Here is a 14,932-nt window from a genome sequence, read left to right on the forward strand (position 1 = left end):
ATTGTGGGATTCACTTTCACGAAAATCAGTTTATAGCCATGGATTTACCTTTTTTTCGCAAGGGCCAGAGAACATTTGGAACAGACTGTGTCATTTAAGGCTTTCTTTACTCTGGATTTATCATGCGTGCTTCGTCGTAACGGTGGAGTAGACCTGACTGGACAGCCACAATCTCCCGGGGCGCAGCCGAGAACCTGGTTTTATGCGGAGGCTGGTCGTGACAGAGCCATTAAAAAAATGATATTAACACGTAAGTCCTTCTCATGATCATTATCTTATGTGGTTGAAAACGAAACCTTTTTGAGACTTTCTATTCGAAATAAAAATTGTGTCCATAGCCTACATTTAATCGGTTTCCTGTTTAACCAGGAAAACGTGGTTTATTGATAAGAAGTCTAAAATGCTTATTTTAAGCTTTCAGTATTTCGGACACTAACGGTTTACTTAAATGTTGCCTTCTAGTAAAAGGCTTTTAAAGTTGCCTTTAAGGCAGGAGGCTGTCAGATAAGAAATCCCCCCACTTTGCGCATATCTCCGCGTCTCCAAATGTCCTTGCTTCTGCTCGGAGTTTATCCCCAGGTTTCATTTACCAATAACCAGTAAGTTATCCACGAGCCAGTGATCCATGTTTTGCTATTTAAAAAAAAAAAAGATCTTTGTTTTAAAACCTTCTCTTTTACGCACACAGAGAATCTTCTAGGAGACTAGCTCCCACTCGGCGGTTTGAAGTGGACTGAATGATCTGTAGCCTACGGAAACAAGGTCCTGAACTGGAATGTTCCACGCAAGTCGTATTTTTCTGTCCTTTTAAGATTATCAGCCTGCGACCTCTCTGCCATCTTAGTGCCTCCAGTCTGCGTAACTGCCTTTTTGTCTGACTGCCAACGTTTTCTAAAGGGGTAATCTGATGGGATGTTTTATGGTTGTATAAAATCCTATTTTCAGTCCTGTACTGGCATGCTTAACTTGATTTGTAGGCTTTGGCCCTTTGTCTCATCTGTTTTAACTGTTCCAACACATGGCGCCTTATCAGCTACCTCAGGCCTGGAATAGATATGAGCAACATGAGGTTCAGTTGGGCCATATAACAATTAGAAACGTGATCAAAGACACTCAGATATCCAGCCAGCATGCTGCTATATCAGTGAAAACTATTTACAGTAATGATAACATGAAGATATTATGACATTGACAGCATACGTCCACATACACACCCTGAGCCCTCTCTTTAAACAGTAAATAGCAAACACTAATGGAAACTATAACTTTTATACTCTAATTCTTACTGCATGGCTTTCTATTTCTATCAGGGCTAGGTGTAGTTGGTTTTTGGTTATTGGTGGTTGATCTGTGAAAGAGCAAATGAAGGATGCATGCATCATCTGCACTTTTTGTGAAACAGGAAGTAGGCTGGGGCTTTATCTTAAAGTTTCACATCCATCTGGCACACTGATTCTTCATGTCCTCTGAGGATACACATATGTTAGTTCTTACTTTCCCTGTTCTTAAGGTACTGGGCTGTCCTGGGATTGATGGGAGATGGGCTTCCCAGTGAGGCAGGCTGTCATCGGGCTGTGGATAGCTCAGCAGAGGCTTTGAATATGCCTGGTCACCTGATCTGCCGTTACAGTCCAACATGTGAGCATAAATCTGAGCACAGGGGCCTTTGGGGTTAGCTCTGCAATGATCCATCTGGTCCAGCTGTGTGTTTGCATGCGTGTGTGTCACTGCCTGCGTGCCTTTGCTGGCTGGTGGTAGATAACTAGAATGGACCATGGTAGTAACCTCATTATGCCGTCATGTGTGTGAGTATCAACGGGGCCCAGCTTGAGGCCAGCCAGATGGTGATATTCTTGGCACTGTCTTACTTAAGTAACAGCCAGGCCTTCTCAGTTAACACCAGGTGCCCAAGCTATGGATTTCACAACACATGATACCCACTGGGAAAACAATATGTTATCAGTCATAATTGCATTCCAGTAGAGAACTGGTGGGATTTTACATTTGTCATATTAAAAAAAATCTGCTATCCCTAGTGTTTGTTGATGCTTTCATATAGACACAAACTGTTAAGGACATTGTGATAATTCTGAAATTGTTGCATAAAGTACTGAATAGGTCAACCACACATGACGGGCAAACACTGTCAGGCTCCTAGCTTTCCTTGTTGTAGATTACTAATGACCCACAGAGTTTGGTCTGGCTTATTCCATCACTATATTCATTTTTACACTGGAATCCCACACTACTGCTGTTCCAAAGGATTGCCAATATCCCGCCCTTGTGCTGTTCATACAGATAAAGCTAAGGTCGGTATAATCGCGGGCCAGCCTATAAATTCAGACAGCAGGCCGGGACCAAAGGCGGAAAGCAAGGTAACTCTGCACCAACTGTGACGTCACTTTTGTGCCGGTAGTCTACAAACTCAAACAACAATGGTGGGAGAGATAAGTGCGGCTGTAGCTTTGTTGGCTCTTCAAGCGTTGTTTTCACTTCATGCAAAATAGGTTAGCATGTTTCTTGCTATGTCTGCGAATGAGAGAAGCCTAGAACAGCTGGAGGCAGAGAGGCGTGCAGACTTCAGATGCCGGTGATAGTGTCACGCACATATTACATCATCAAAACGTAGCACTTGGTCCCGGACTGCCGGCTTACCCTTCTACACAGAGTGGGTCTCCCCTTTCTTTCCGCTTTGGATGGTAATACCAGAGGCGGACCAAGAATGACCCGCCATTCCGGCTTTGTGCCTTACACATAGAAAACAAGACAAAATAAAGGTCTACCAATCCCGCCCGGAAAAGGCAGTGTGTAAGGTTTATCATAGTGCCACACTGCAGCTCCTTCAGAATGAGCCAGTCAGATCTGGAGTTGATAAGAACCCTCTGACTGCCTTTTGGCTTGTTTTACAGCTTGCACTGTTAAGACCCAGTAGATACGTCATTTCAATTCACAGCAGTTGTGTTTTTCAACAAGTATTTTTCTCTATCTTTGTCTTCAAATATCTAGCTTCAGCTATAACTATATTCAGACTCTTGACCCCCAGTTTGCAATGTATGTAGCAGAGCCTTTGAGGTGGGGAGCAGCATCCTTTGTTTGCTAGCTGCTGACAAAGTCCCACCGGAGCTGAACATTCAGACTCAGCCAAGCCAGACCTCACTGCCTCCTGGGATGGAGAGAAACTTTGGCCAGCAATTGTGAGAATTTCCTGTCACAGGAAAGGAGAGAAGAGACAGGGTTAACAGAGTTAGAATAAGCAGGGAGAGCAGAGGAGATGAAGGTGAGTACAGGGAAAAGGAAAGCAAAGAAAATACCATGATGGATAATTTTAGAAGTCAGTAAAGCTTAACACTGACTGGTCACTCAACAGATCAGCTTTGGCCAAATTCCAGGAGAAAAGCCACTCGCGATCCAAATGAAATCTTTATTAGCATCGGCTTATCTTGTTGTAGTCATGTTATCAGCTGATAATTACTCTCATCCTTCTTTTAATACTGAGAAAGTCTGCTCACTGCTGTTTTTTCTCATTCATATCAGCCAGAACCAATGTGCACCTACTTCTTCATTCCAGTTGAGACGATTTCTTTGTATTTCTGTCCACAAAGTAAGACTTAGATTAATTGTGTGGAAATATATCAGAAAATAAAAATGTAGTCAGTTTTGTATAACTGTCCTGATGAGGACAGTTCAGTTTTAGCCACATGTTTGACTGTTGCTTTGTCCCTCGTTATGGACATATTTCAGACATCCTTTCAGCCCCCTCAACAGAACCAGAAGTTCTGATCATATTTGGTCAGATTCAGGTATTAATATACCCAGCTGTTTGTTTGTCTGTCTGTGTGTCTCCTAGCCAACAAGACAACCAGTGATGGGAATAAGATACCCAAACAGAAAACAGTTTGGGATTATGTACAGGCATAAGGTTACCTTTTGTAGTAAGGGAACTACATGCAGCTGTTACCTCCTGTAGCTTGAAGCCTAAAGTCAGCAGGGTCAAAATGTCACAAGGCTGAAAAACCTTTTGTGGACTGGTGTGTATTTTAGACAAACCACAGTTATCCACATTTAACAGGCCATAAACAGTTGTTACTTTGTGAAAACAAAACATGAAGAGGAATGTCTCTAGAATGTGTTGTTCTAAAAATTACACTACACATAAGGACCCATGGTCAACTCTAACAGAATTAGTTTGCCAGGATGTTTTTAGTGCTGTGGCTGGCCTTGAAATTTTGTTGTTGGCCTGACTTCTTTCATAGTCATAATCTGTTTTACCTTAGATAACTTAGCGTATGTAGACTAAATATCACCATCATTAACAAGGTGGCCAACTTGACTTTTCTACTTGAGGGTGACTCAGCGATTGACCTTTTTATTGTCATATTTAAATTCCAAGGACTTACTGTTAGACATTTGTGGCTTTGTAGCCGTCTTTAACCATGAGGACATTTGGTAAGTGCACACAATCACCGGAGCCTATGTTTGTCTTGGCTGCCTTGCTGCCTATTATCTGGCCAGGAACAAATGAAGGCAGGGTCTTACAGCTGGGTGGTCAGCAACCACTGTGGTGCTGCTTGGCTCTCTTCCTGTGAGGGAAACAGGAAGAGGAACTGAGGTAGCTCCCTGGCAAGAGTGGAGGAATTGGGGTGGACAGTGGGGAAGACAAAAATTAAAATACCCTCACGAATCTCAGAAATGTAAAGGGCTGGGTGGAGAGTTGGACTAAGTTGACCGGAGTGCCTAGTATATTCTTGTAAACCCTTCCATGGCATTGTCAATCTTTTTTTTTTTTATTCCAGATGTATGAGTGTACATGTGTGCGCACCTATTTTTAGGTTCCCACAGCCAAACAAAAGATAGAAAAATATTATAGCTTCACTCTGTGAATGAATGGAGCAGTGACAGATATTATTCAGTCTGATCAATCTGCGTGGTGAATACTGTTGGCATTTTGTTTCCCAGGCACACTAAGTCCATATTATGTCAGTGTAAAGTAGATTTGACACACATTCTAGCCAAATGGGGTGTGTCACTGAATAGCTTCCCTCCAAAGACACTTATTGGTCCTTTTTTCAAAATTTTTTTTTTTGGTGGTGGTGGTGGTGGGGTGGGGGGGGGGGCACAGAAAGTTAACCATGTGTCTCATTTGCATTTCAATAGCTTTACTGTCTTTTGAGTGGTTTGTCTTTAAACATGAGTTTGGTCTTTCCAAACACACACAGACTTGCTTATGCGCGCACACACACACACACACACACAGATTCACACGCGAACCTAAGAATCTCTAGCCCTACACAGTGTTTGCTTTCAAAAATGTTCATTTAATTACACCTTGGTTTCTGCGTTCCTCTGGGTTCACTATGGTCCAGAAATACTAGGCTCACCACATACATGATGTCTGAGACTTTCCGGTTCACATCCACAGGGAAAAACTGAGCTCATAAAATAGCATTAAAACATTGCTAATGTGTTATTTGACACACAGGTGCATAATAGTGTCACGCTTCAGGGGTTGCTGGCCATTGTGGTGGCAGAGGGGAGACCCTGTTTTTTCCGTGTCACACCTTGTTGTTAGTGGCTTTGTCTGTTGTCTAGGCTTGTTGTTGGTATGTAAATGCTTGTATATGGTTGAGTGCACACCCTTTGCAGCAGCCGTCTTCTTCTGACCTCTGTCTCTGTCTGACAGTATTTTAGAGTCATCTCTCTTTTGTCCATCATTAAATGAAGTTTTTTAATGTCTCACTTATGTGACATTTATTATTTCACATTCATTACTGTATTATCTCTGTAGCTTTTGACCAAAACACTTGAAAGTCTTTAGCTTCTTCTGAGCCACATTCTGCTCTCTTGCTCTGCTCCTGTTCTTGAGTTTTAGCTACAAATATATAACAATTCCTTGGTGTAATTTAGCCTTGAAATGCGGTGGAAGTTCTAGACCTATGTTTTGAAGTAAAAATAAACTACACTACACTCTCTTTACCGATGGTTACTATTTGTTCAGTCAAACTTAGCACCCATACAAAAGTGTAAGAGACATAATATCTGACTTCAAGGATTGCAGAATCTGAAACAGAATTTCAGACTTCATGCAGAATTCTTATATCAGTAATGAGATTAACAATAACTTTGCTTTTGTGTTTTGCTGTCATTCTGAATGTTGTCACTATCCTTCATGGTTTACAAGTCTTTTACTGCCTTTATTACACTGGTTTTGTTTGCACATTTTTTCAAGCTTGTGCTACATTTGTGATTCTGTGACTTTACTAAAGAGACCATTGTGAAATCAGCTTCTTAAGGCCTGCAGACATGTTTCTGTCTGTCTTCAAACCGCTACAATTGAGATGATGGAGCAATTGAGGAGGCTGAGGTGTGGGTAACTATTTGGCATATGTCATCTAAAGGGCTTTCACAGATAATTGGGAGACATTCCCCTGGTTCCTTTGACACACAGTGGACCTCAACATTTAGACATAGTACTTAGCATAACAAGCCCAAATGTTACACCTTGTGTTTAAATGGAGTTATGGCAGAGTTTGTTCGGCAGTGCTGGACACTAGAGAAACATATGATTAGTATGTGACACACTATTTGTTATATGCATTTTGTTTGCCACATTGGCATCATGAGGGCAACACTGTACATTATCAAAAAAAAAAAACAACTCAGAAAACAAGCAAACATTGCTTCAAAAATGCTACCAATATGGCAACAGCCAGATTTGAGATTAAAAACCTCTCTTCAGAAATCCAATGGGCGAAGTCACAGTGAGTTTGTCCATTTTTTATATAGTCAGTGCTTGTAGCATACACCATAGCCTGACGTGTGCCTTTCCAGAAACATAACTGCACGTGGGGTCAGTGCAGACAACAATAACTGTGATTAGTTGCATCACATTTCTGGAGGTAGAGGGTTTGTCTCCTAACCGGAAGGTTGGTGGTTCGATTCCCAACCCCAGAAACACACCCCAGTGCCTTGCAGGGACAGCGCTGGCATTGGTGTGTGTGTGTGTGTGATGACACTACAGGTGGCTGCCTTGATTCTGTACTGGAGACAAATTCCTTGTGTGTGTAACATACTTGGCCAATAAAAGTGATTATATATAAGGAGTTTGAGTGGCATCCACTTGCTGTGTGATAGGGTTAACATTATTTGCACAAATTATACCTTGACTCTAGCTTTAAAAGCATGTAAGAGGAGATATTTAACAGGATCAGGGGGTTCACATTGATAAATTACTAGCATCCTGGAGTGCTCACCTCCAGAGTTTTGTCCCATTGATATGTTGACAGGATGGCATTTTCTAAAGATGTTTCATTTCCACTTGAGTGATAGGCTAATAAAAAACCTTTGTATCAATGTCCATTATTATTTGCTGATTTCAAACTGTGTTTTTTTCTAAATTAATCATTATTTTCTCAAGTTCTTCTTTGTTTTGGCTTGTTTACTGTATCTGTAATGATGTGTACATTTGTGTGTGAAGTAAACAGTTGATACATTTTCATCAAACTTGCCTTTTTGCCTTTCTCTGTCCTCTGCAGAAATTGAAGCCAAGGAGGCTTGTACCTGGCTTCGGGCAGCAGGGTTTCCACAGTACGCCCAGCTTTATGAAGGTAAAGACACCTATGAGACCCCTCTCCTGGCTCTCGCAGCTAAACTGGTGAAGCTGAAGATTAACAGTGACAAAGCCAGGAATCACTGTAATTCAATTATTTTGGGACTTGCGAGTCTGTTGAAAATTTTATTTCACCACCTTCCCACAAAAAACATACCCATTTGTGTTTTTTCTCCCCAAAAAAATGAAAATCATTTAGGCAATAAGATAATAGTAACACTTTTTTTAGTTGGAGTTAAATTAATATCAAATTAACACAGATGCTTTTTCACTCTTTCATGTAAATAAGATAGCAGCAGTCATTCTGCTATATTGTACACACCAATGTGGCATTTAGTTTTTGCTGAACACAATCATGTCCTTTATCAAGCAGAAAAACACGCACACATGCCTGTGCGCCCATTCACACCACACACAGCATAACATTCCTGAGGAGTAAGGGGTGTTTTATTTATTTATTTTTTGCAGCACCAGTGCTTTGCTTTAGTAATGCAAATCACACTCTACAGCAATCCAGATATGAACTATAATGTAACCTATACACTTACTCTTTTGGGACCAAAGGGTCTTGGCTAGCTTGTTAAACACAAAGGTTTTCCATTCCTTCTTAAGTTACTCATATGATGACAAATGGTTGAGAAAGAAGGCTTTGCTCGACCTTTGAGTTTTAAATTCACACTCACCAAAATACATCATTCTTTCCACTCTATTTAGCTACTCCAACTATATTAAGACATACCAAGGGCATACCAGTTGCCCTTACGTAACCACAGGGCAATGACAGCAGAATTAATCAGCTTTTTGTCAACAGGCCATTGCTTGTTGCTGCTTAACTGTGAAAGGTTGTGTTTCGATTTTGTGGTTGTGTAAACGGAAAGCTTGTATTTCTGCATAGGTGATGGGACTGTCTTCATACATGAACAGCAACACAAAATTGTAAACCACAATCAACTGTTCATATTTTACAGCCTTGCCGATTGGTCACTTGCAGCCATCGCCTCATGTGTATGAATCTGAGCCAAGAGCTTTTGTGCATGACACATTTTTCCTTCCGTTGTATCCATGGGACCATCTTTATTGTCTCTACTGTCAAGACTATTGCCCCACTAAAGATAAGCAGACTGATAGGCTTGTTTCAGCACAGTAAGTACAAGGTGCCTGGCCTCCCCTTAATAGTAATTTCTTATCATCGTTGCCTCCGAGGGTTTAGATGCAAGATTCCCATTTTGTGTTGGGTCATTACATTCCAGAACATATTTTAGTATCCGTCCATCCATCTCTATACCACAATATGTTGGTGAAATAGCTTAATATATTAAGACACACTTTAACTGAGAGTCCTTACCAGTGTTGTGGCTCTAAGTGATCCTGTTAATGAAGGAGACTAGAGAGAGTAGATGAGAAGCATAAAAGGAAGTGGGACCTCTGGCAGCGGTGGAGTACCTATTGTCATTCTTCAATCAAACCCCTGTTCTCCCTCTGTGCTCCACATCCCCCCTGCCTGCTGGGTCTGAAAGCTGCAGCTGTGTTTGTTTGGTCGGCTAAGACGCTGCTTCCTCTCTTAGGTTTTCATCAAGGCTGTATGGGGGAGAAGGTGGGACAGAAGGCCCTGGTGGGTGGGTGGGTGTTTTTTGGGGGGCTAGGGGTTGTATGTTTATTTTATCTGAACATGCTGATCCAATCAGCAGCAGGGAGATAGCCACACACTAATCTGACTCCTTCTCTTTAGATGCCCAGTTTCCCATTGATATCTCCTCGGTCACCAGAGACCATGACTTCCTTGATCGGGACGCTATTGAGGCTCTCTGCAGGTGAGATTGCACCAATTGTACTTATTTTCTCTTTCTTTTGATGGCACTCCTCTCCTTCCTTTCTGTACTATCTCTTGTTTTCCCCCAGATGAAATCATAAGGGCATGTTTTGGAAAGTTGCAGATGACATGAAAGAATGACTTGATAAGTGCCTTAGAGCCAGGTACTATACCTTTCCCTCTCACCATTTAGTTTTTAATCTGTGCCTCACTACATATTTTGTTTTTTTTCTGAGGCTGAAAGTGTTTACCCCAGTCATTGGAGTCTTTTCATAATTCTGGCAAGCACATATCTCACTTTTGCCTTTCACTGCTAAATGCTACAGTCATGCAGTTCTCTTTACATTCAAACTTTCTTTGGTGTTACAGGACATTCTGCATCATTTTCTACCCACAAATGGGGCATAAATGGTTTCAAAGCTTTGTTTGTGTGGAGTTTCAGGCATCTCTTTGGTTTGTGTGTGCAAAGAAAGGGCTAAATGCCAGTGCTGGAGAAAAATGGGTTTGCCTTCTAGTTGCTGCCCCTGTTATATTAATCTGCATATCAGGAGGAGGTTAATGGCTCTGTAATGGAGTTGACTCCTTCATCAAGTTCCAACTCTCCATAATAAACCACAGCAGGTGTCCCTCCATACATCTGGAAGCTCTCATCTCAGTCTCTTCCCTCTTGGCAGCCTTTCACCCTCCTCCCTACAACCCCAAAGATCTTTCAATTCCCATCCCTTCACCTCCATTGTTACATGATCTGCTCTAAGAGCTCTCCAGAGGGTGGACCCCACCGCCACCTGGAGAAGGGGAGCAAGGGTGGTGGTAGGGATAACATTTCTTTCCTCTGCCCCAAGTTTTCGTCACCTCCCCAGCAGACTTCATTCTCCTCGCTCTCTGGTTTTCTGTCTCCCTCTTTTTCTCTTCCTGCTCATGTAGGAACTATCCTTCAGCAGCTCATTAGTCAGCCTGGGTGCACTCAAAACGCTTCCTCTGTCTTTCTCTTCCCCTTTTCAGTTTTTCATTTTGTTTTATCATTTCTTCCATCATACATCATGATGAGAGGGATTAAAAAAACAGGGAGCTATATTATGTTCAAGCCCATTTCATATATAACTAATTCACTATGTCTTTGTGTTTGCAGGAGACTGAACACCCTGAACAAGTGTGCTCTAATGAGGCTGGAGATATCACCACAAAGAAAGCGAGTAAGTGCATATGCACACACATGAACGTCACTCCTCCCTGAAAACCACACCCACAACCACAGTTGGATTTCCTCACCTCAAACATCAGTTCACTCTGGGCCTCACAGCAAAGTTGTCTTTTCCCGCATCTTATTTAATGAATAGGCACTTGTTGGGTTTATTTCTATATGAAGTGAGCTGTGAGGACCCCAGGAGGAAGAAGGATAGCTTTAATGTCTAAATGAAGGGGTTGCATTCAATTGGACCTCCCTCTGCTCAAGGCGTACTTCCTTGTACTTCAGAATAACCATGAAATAAATTAGTATGCTGCCTTTGCGACAGTCTTGTAGAACAACCCACTATTTACCTGCTGCCTGTAATAATGCTCATAAGGATGTTTGAGCATGTGCAGTTTCGTACGTTTTTAAGGAAATAACAGGCCTCTTAGAAAATGTTTATCTTCTTCTTCTTTAAAAAGGGCTTCTGTGAATATTCCAGTTTTACCATGCATATTTCATGTAAAGTAGAAAATCTAGACTGATACACATGGTCACTTAGTGACAAGAGTTGTCTTTTCCACAAATCAACCTAATTCTCTAATGGCCTTAAGTGCTACATAGTAACATCCTTGTTCTGTGTGTGCTGGTATTCATTAGGATGACCCCTTCTGCATCACCTTTATTTCAGAAGTCAACAGAGAAGAGTAGAGGAGTCAAAGAGGTTATTTGCCATCTTTGTGGGGCGACAACCCCCTGCAGACAGCTTAGGAATGCATTGATCTCCTGTGTTGAATCTCCTTGTCTGTCATTCCTTCTGGTTTGCTCTTTCTGCCTGTCTTTTTGGAATAATAATAAATAGCTTTCAGTCTGTAAACTTCTTGTGGCATTCACTGCTGCAGGGAATGCTTGTGCATCTGTGATGCTTTGAGGATAAGATATCTCCAGAATGTCAACAAATGATTGACGCTCTATTGGCTAATCAGTGCTCTCTAGGCACAACAAATAGCACGGTTATCTCACATTCCAACCAGCATAACTGGAGGAACAAACCACAGTGGAATCTGAAAATCACAGATTGTCTGCTAAATCACTGGCTTTAATAAAAGCCCTGTAGGTGGCAGGGGTAGATTGCACTCAATATGTCATTACATCATGTTTCCACTGCAAGAACTTAACTAACAGAGTCCAGTGTGAGCAGTGCCATTGGAACACTGGCGCTCAAGTAGTGGAACATAGATTTTTTTTTAAATCAATTTTTTCTTTTTTAATCAAAGTATTTAATTTTCTGCTCTGAAGTTAACTGCTTTCAGATTTTTCTATGTACATATAACATATACACTTTTGTGTGTGTGTTTTGGTGAGTTCAGATTATGGGTAGCAGTTTAGAGGAGAAGGGCGTGGTCAAATAGTGTTGTGTTGTTTGGTTTTATGAACCTTGGCCTTCCAGTGTGATCAGGAACTATGAATAAGTCTGCTGTGGAATCTCCTGTATGTGTTTTTGTGTATGTGACAAGAGGTCAAACAGCTCTGTCATCAATAAAGAAAAGTATATCAGTGACAATGTCATACACTTATTGTGTGTGCATATGTACAGACAGAAGGGATAAAGGCTGTAGGGGGGATGACCCCAGTCGGACTGGCTGCATTGTGAGCTATGGGAGGGTCGTAATGGGATTTCCTAAAGTCCCTCCAGGGCCTGAGATAGATTAACCAAACTGGGGGAGGTGTATACATTTTTGGAAGTTGCATTTGTTCTATAGGTGACTCAGTAGTGGCCACTTTTTTCTTTGTTGTATATATGCTTTGTCCATGCAGTCAGGAAGTAAAGGTATTCTACAGCTGTCATAAATGAGTACATGTCATATACTTTACAATTATTATTATAAAATAAGTTCCATAACTCAAGAAGGTTTCCTGGCTCAAGGTGAGGAATGTTGGGGGGGATGGAAAACATAGCAATGCATAATGTTCTCCTTGTGTTTTTTCCCTTCTCTTCTTGCTATTTCTTTCTCTCTACCTCCATTATCCACTCCCTATCCAGAGTGAGGACTCCGATGAGGATGAACCTTGTGCCATCAGTGGCCGCTGGACCTTCCAGAGGGACAGCAAGCGCTGGTCCCGTATGGAGGAGCTTGAGGTTTTCTCCACACTGCCCACAGATGCTGCCCAGCCTCCGTTCACCAAAGGCCAAGTACCCCAGAAAGGCAAGCTTGCCCTACATGAAGGCAACAGTTCAGAGAGTGTGCTGACTGACCTCAGTGAACAGCCTGAAGTGGGCTCCATCCATAGCAGCGCGAGTGGAGGAAGAGGAGAAGAGAAGAGCCGTGGTGCCACCCTGGTAAATGAGGCTGTACCTGCTGGTGCCACTCGTGCCAGCTCTGTAGCGAGCATGTGTTCTTCGTCAGGCACAGGTGGTTCAGGATGCGCTAATGAAGACTATTTGTCAGACGGTTTGCCTCCATCGCCCCTGGAGACACTCAGACAGTTCACATTTGATGTGAAAACAGGAATGGGAGGACTAGGAGGAAGTCTTGACAGAGGAGGTGTCAGTGGAAAAAGCACACGCTCACGAGCTAAGAGCTTCCTGAAAAGGATGGAGAGTCTACGGCTGCGCAGCAGCGCCTCCTCCAAAAGGAAGAAGAAGGGGAGCACCAGTGGAGGGAAAATTGAAATCAGTGGCCCTGTCATCAAAGAGGGTCTAGATGATGATAAGTTGAGGAAGCTCAACTGTGTGGACATCTCCAGTATCAACCATAACCAGAACTTCAATCTCCAGTGTATTCCCACTCAGACTATGACACTTAACCGGAATCACTCTGTATCCTACTCCACTCAGATCAGCAATGGCAGCACTGGAAGTACTGGGAGCAGCCAGTCAGAAGCTAGCAGTGGAAGCGCAGTGAGCACACCAAGCCCAGTAACCCGCGCTCGCAGCCACAGCACAGCAGCAGGCTCTAGTAAGAGAGGAGGAATGTATTTGGAGGGTTTTGATCCTTTCAGCCTTCTCCAACAAGCTTCAGACTGTCAACCAACACCCCCACCCAAATCTGCCCCACCCATCCCCTGCCAAGCTAGTAATGGGATGACATTTGATCACCAGAACCATAGGAACAACTGCAGTGTTCGAAACAATAGCAGACAATTAGAGGAAGAAGAGGAGGAGGAAGAAGAAGGCATGATCTTTTTTTACTTACCAGAAGGTCACAAGCCTGGAACTTTCCCCACAGCCCTACAAGATGGGAGCTCACGCAATAATAATGGGAATGATGATGGAAACTCGGTGATCCTCAGGGGACGGCAAAGTAGATGCCAGCGTCGTAGCTCTTCAGGCTCCTTTGACAGCCGGCTCAGTTTTTATGACAATGTCCCCTACACTGGAAGAGAGGAGGAGGAAGAGGGGGATGAACACAAACTGGAGGAGGTGCTACAACATGTTAGCGGCCTGCAGCGTTTTGTTAACGCCTGGTCAGAGGCTGTGGGTGGTGAAGAGGAGGAAGATGAGGAAGATGAAGATGAAGAAGGTGACTCAGATTCGGCACTGGATTCGGCATCGCCGTGCCCATCCTCTCCACTGCAGAACCGACTGGAGGAGACTGAAAATGGAAGCGACCAAGACAGCACAGGAAACCCGCTGGGTGAAGGAGAAGAAGGGATGAGAGAGAGAAGAGATTCTGGTGTTGGAGCATCTTTAACCCGAACCAGCAGGTCAGTGAGGAAAATCAAAGGGTCTGTCATATTTTTTCATTCTCCAGAGCGATGTATCCAGCATTGCAAATAGTTTAGTTTTATTTTGTATTTCTCTTGTAGAAAACAGTTCCAATTTGAACTTTAACTTATGTATCATCTTTATGTAACTGATCTTTTAAGAGAGAAACATTCAAACAGCTTCTTCCAAACGGTCTCTTGCTTAGTCTTCTTCTGTAGAACTTGTGCCAAACACAAAAAGCTCAAGGACAGCTAAGCACTAGAAAGACAAGCGCTGGGTTACTAGCAAAAAGTTTTCCATAGAAAGTGACAGCAAAGGATAAACACGGGGACACGCTGAGACTTCTCTCCTTACGTAATGGTGCTGCATACTCTGGAATGCTGCTTGGTCTCCATGGGGACTGTTTCTGTTCTTTCAGGAATCCACAGGCAGTATTACATGCAGGGGGTGTGGGTTTCTAGTCCCTCGACAATCCCTTGATTGATGTGTACATAAATCCCTGTAATCCCTAAACTGATCACTTGGCACATACAGCTACAAATACCGTGTGTGGCTGTGTTATTTTCTGAGCTTGTGGACACAAATCCCAAGAGTTAAACTGCTCAACAAAATTCTTCTTCTCACATCTCAATTTGCGTT

At 42.6% G+C, this 14,932-nt stretch overlaps 1 protein-coding gene across 7 annotated transcripts in view; it reads left to right on the forward strand.

Annotated features, from left to right (window-relative positions):
* Positions 1-14,932, forward strand: part of dlc1 (DLC1 Rho GTPase activating protein) — a 69,050-nt gene that overhangs the window by 45,151 nt on the left and 8,967 nt on the right. For 4 of the 7 annotated variants that reach the window (XM_020602015.1, XM_020602013.1, XM_020602014.1 and 1 more), the window contains 4 exons: positions 7,533-7,604; positions 9,336-9,417; positions 10,546-10,609; positions 12,629-14,292. In XM_020602015.1, coding sequence (XP_020457671.1) covers positions 7,533-7,604; positions 9,336-9,417; positions 10,546-10,609; positions 12,629-14,292 — 1,882 coding nt within the window. Of the gene's footprint in view, positions 1-6; positions 251-299; positions 763-7,532; positions 7,605-9,335; positions 9,418-10,545; positions 10,610-12,628; positions 14,293-14,932 lie in introns of those variants that run through there. The other 3 variants (XM_020602018.1, XM_020602020.1, XM_020602017.1) reach the window with 2 other exon arrangements.

The sequence above is a fragment of the Monopterus albus genome, unplaced genomic scaffold (assembly GCF_001952655.1).
Source record: "Monopterus albus unplaced genomic scaffold, M_albus_1.0 scaffold54.1, whole genome shotgun sequence".
Lineage (NCBI taxonomy): Eukaryota > Metazoa > Chordata > Actinopteri > Synbranchiformes > Synbranchidae > Monopterus > Monopterus albus.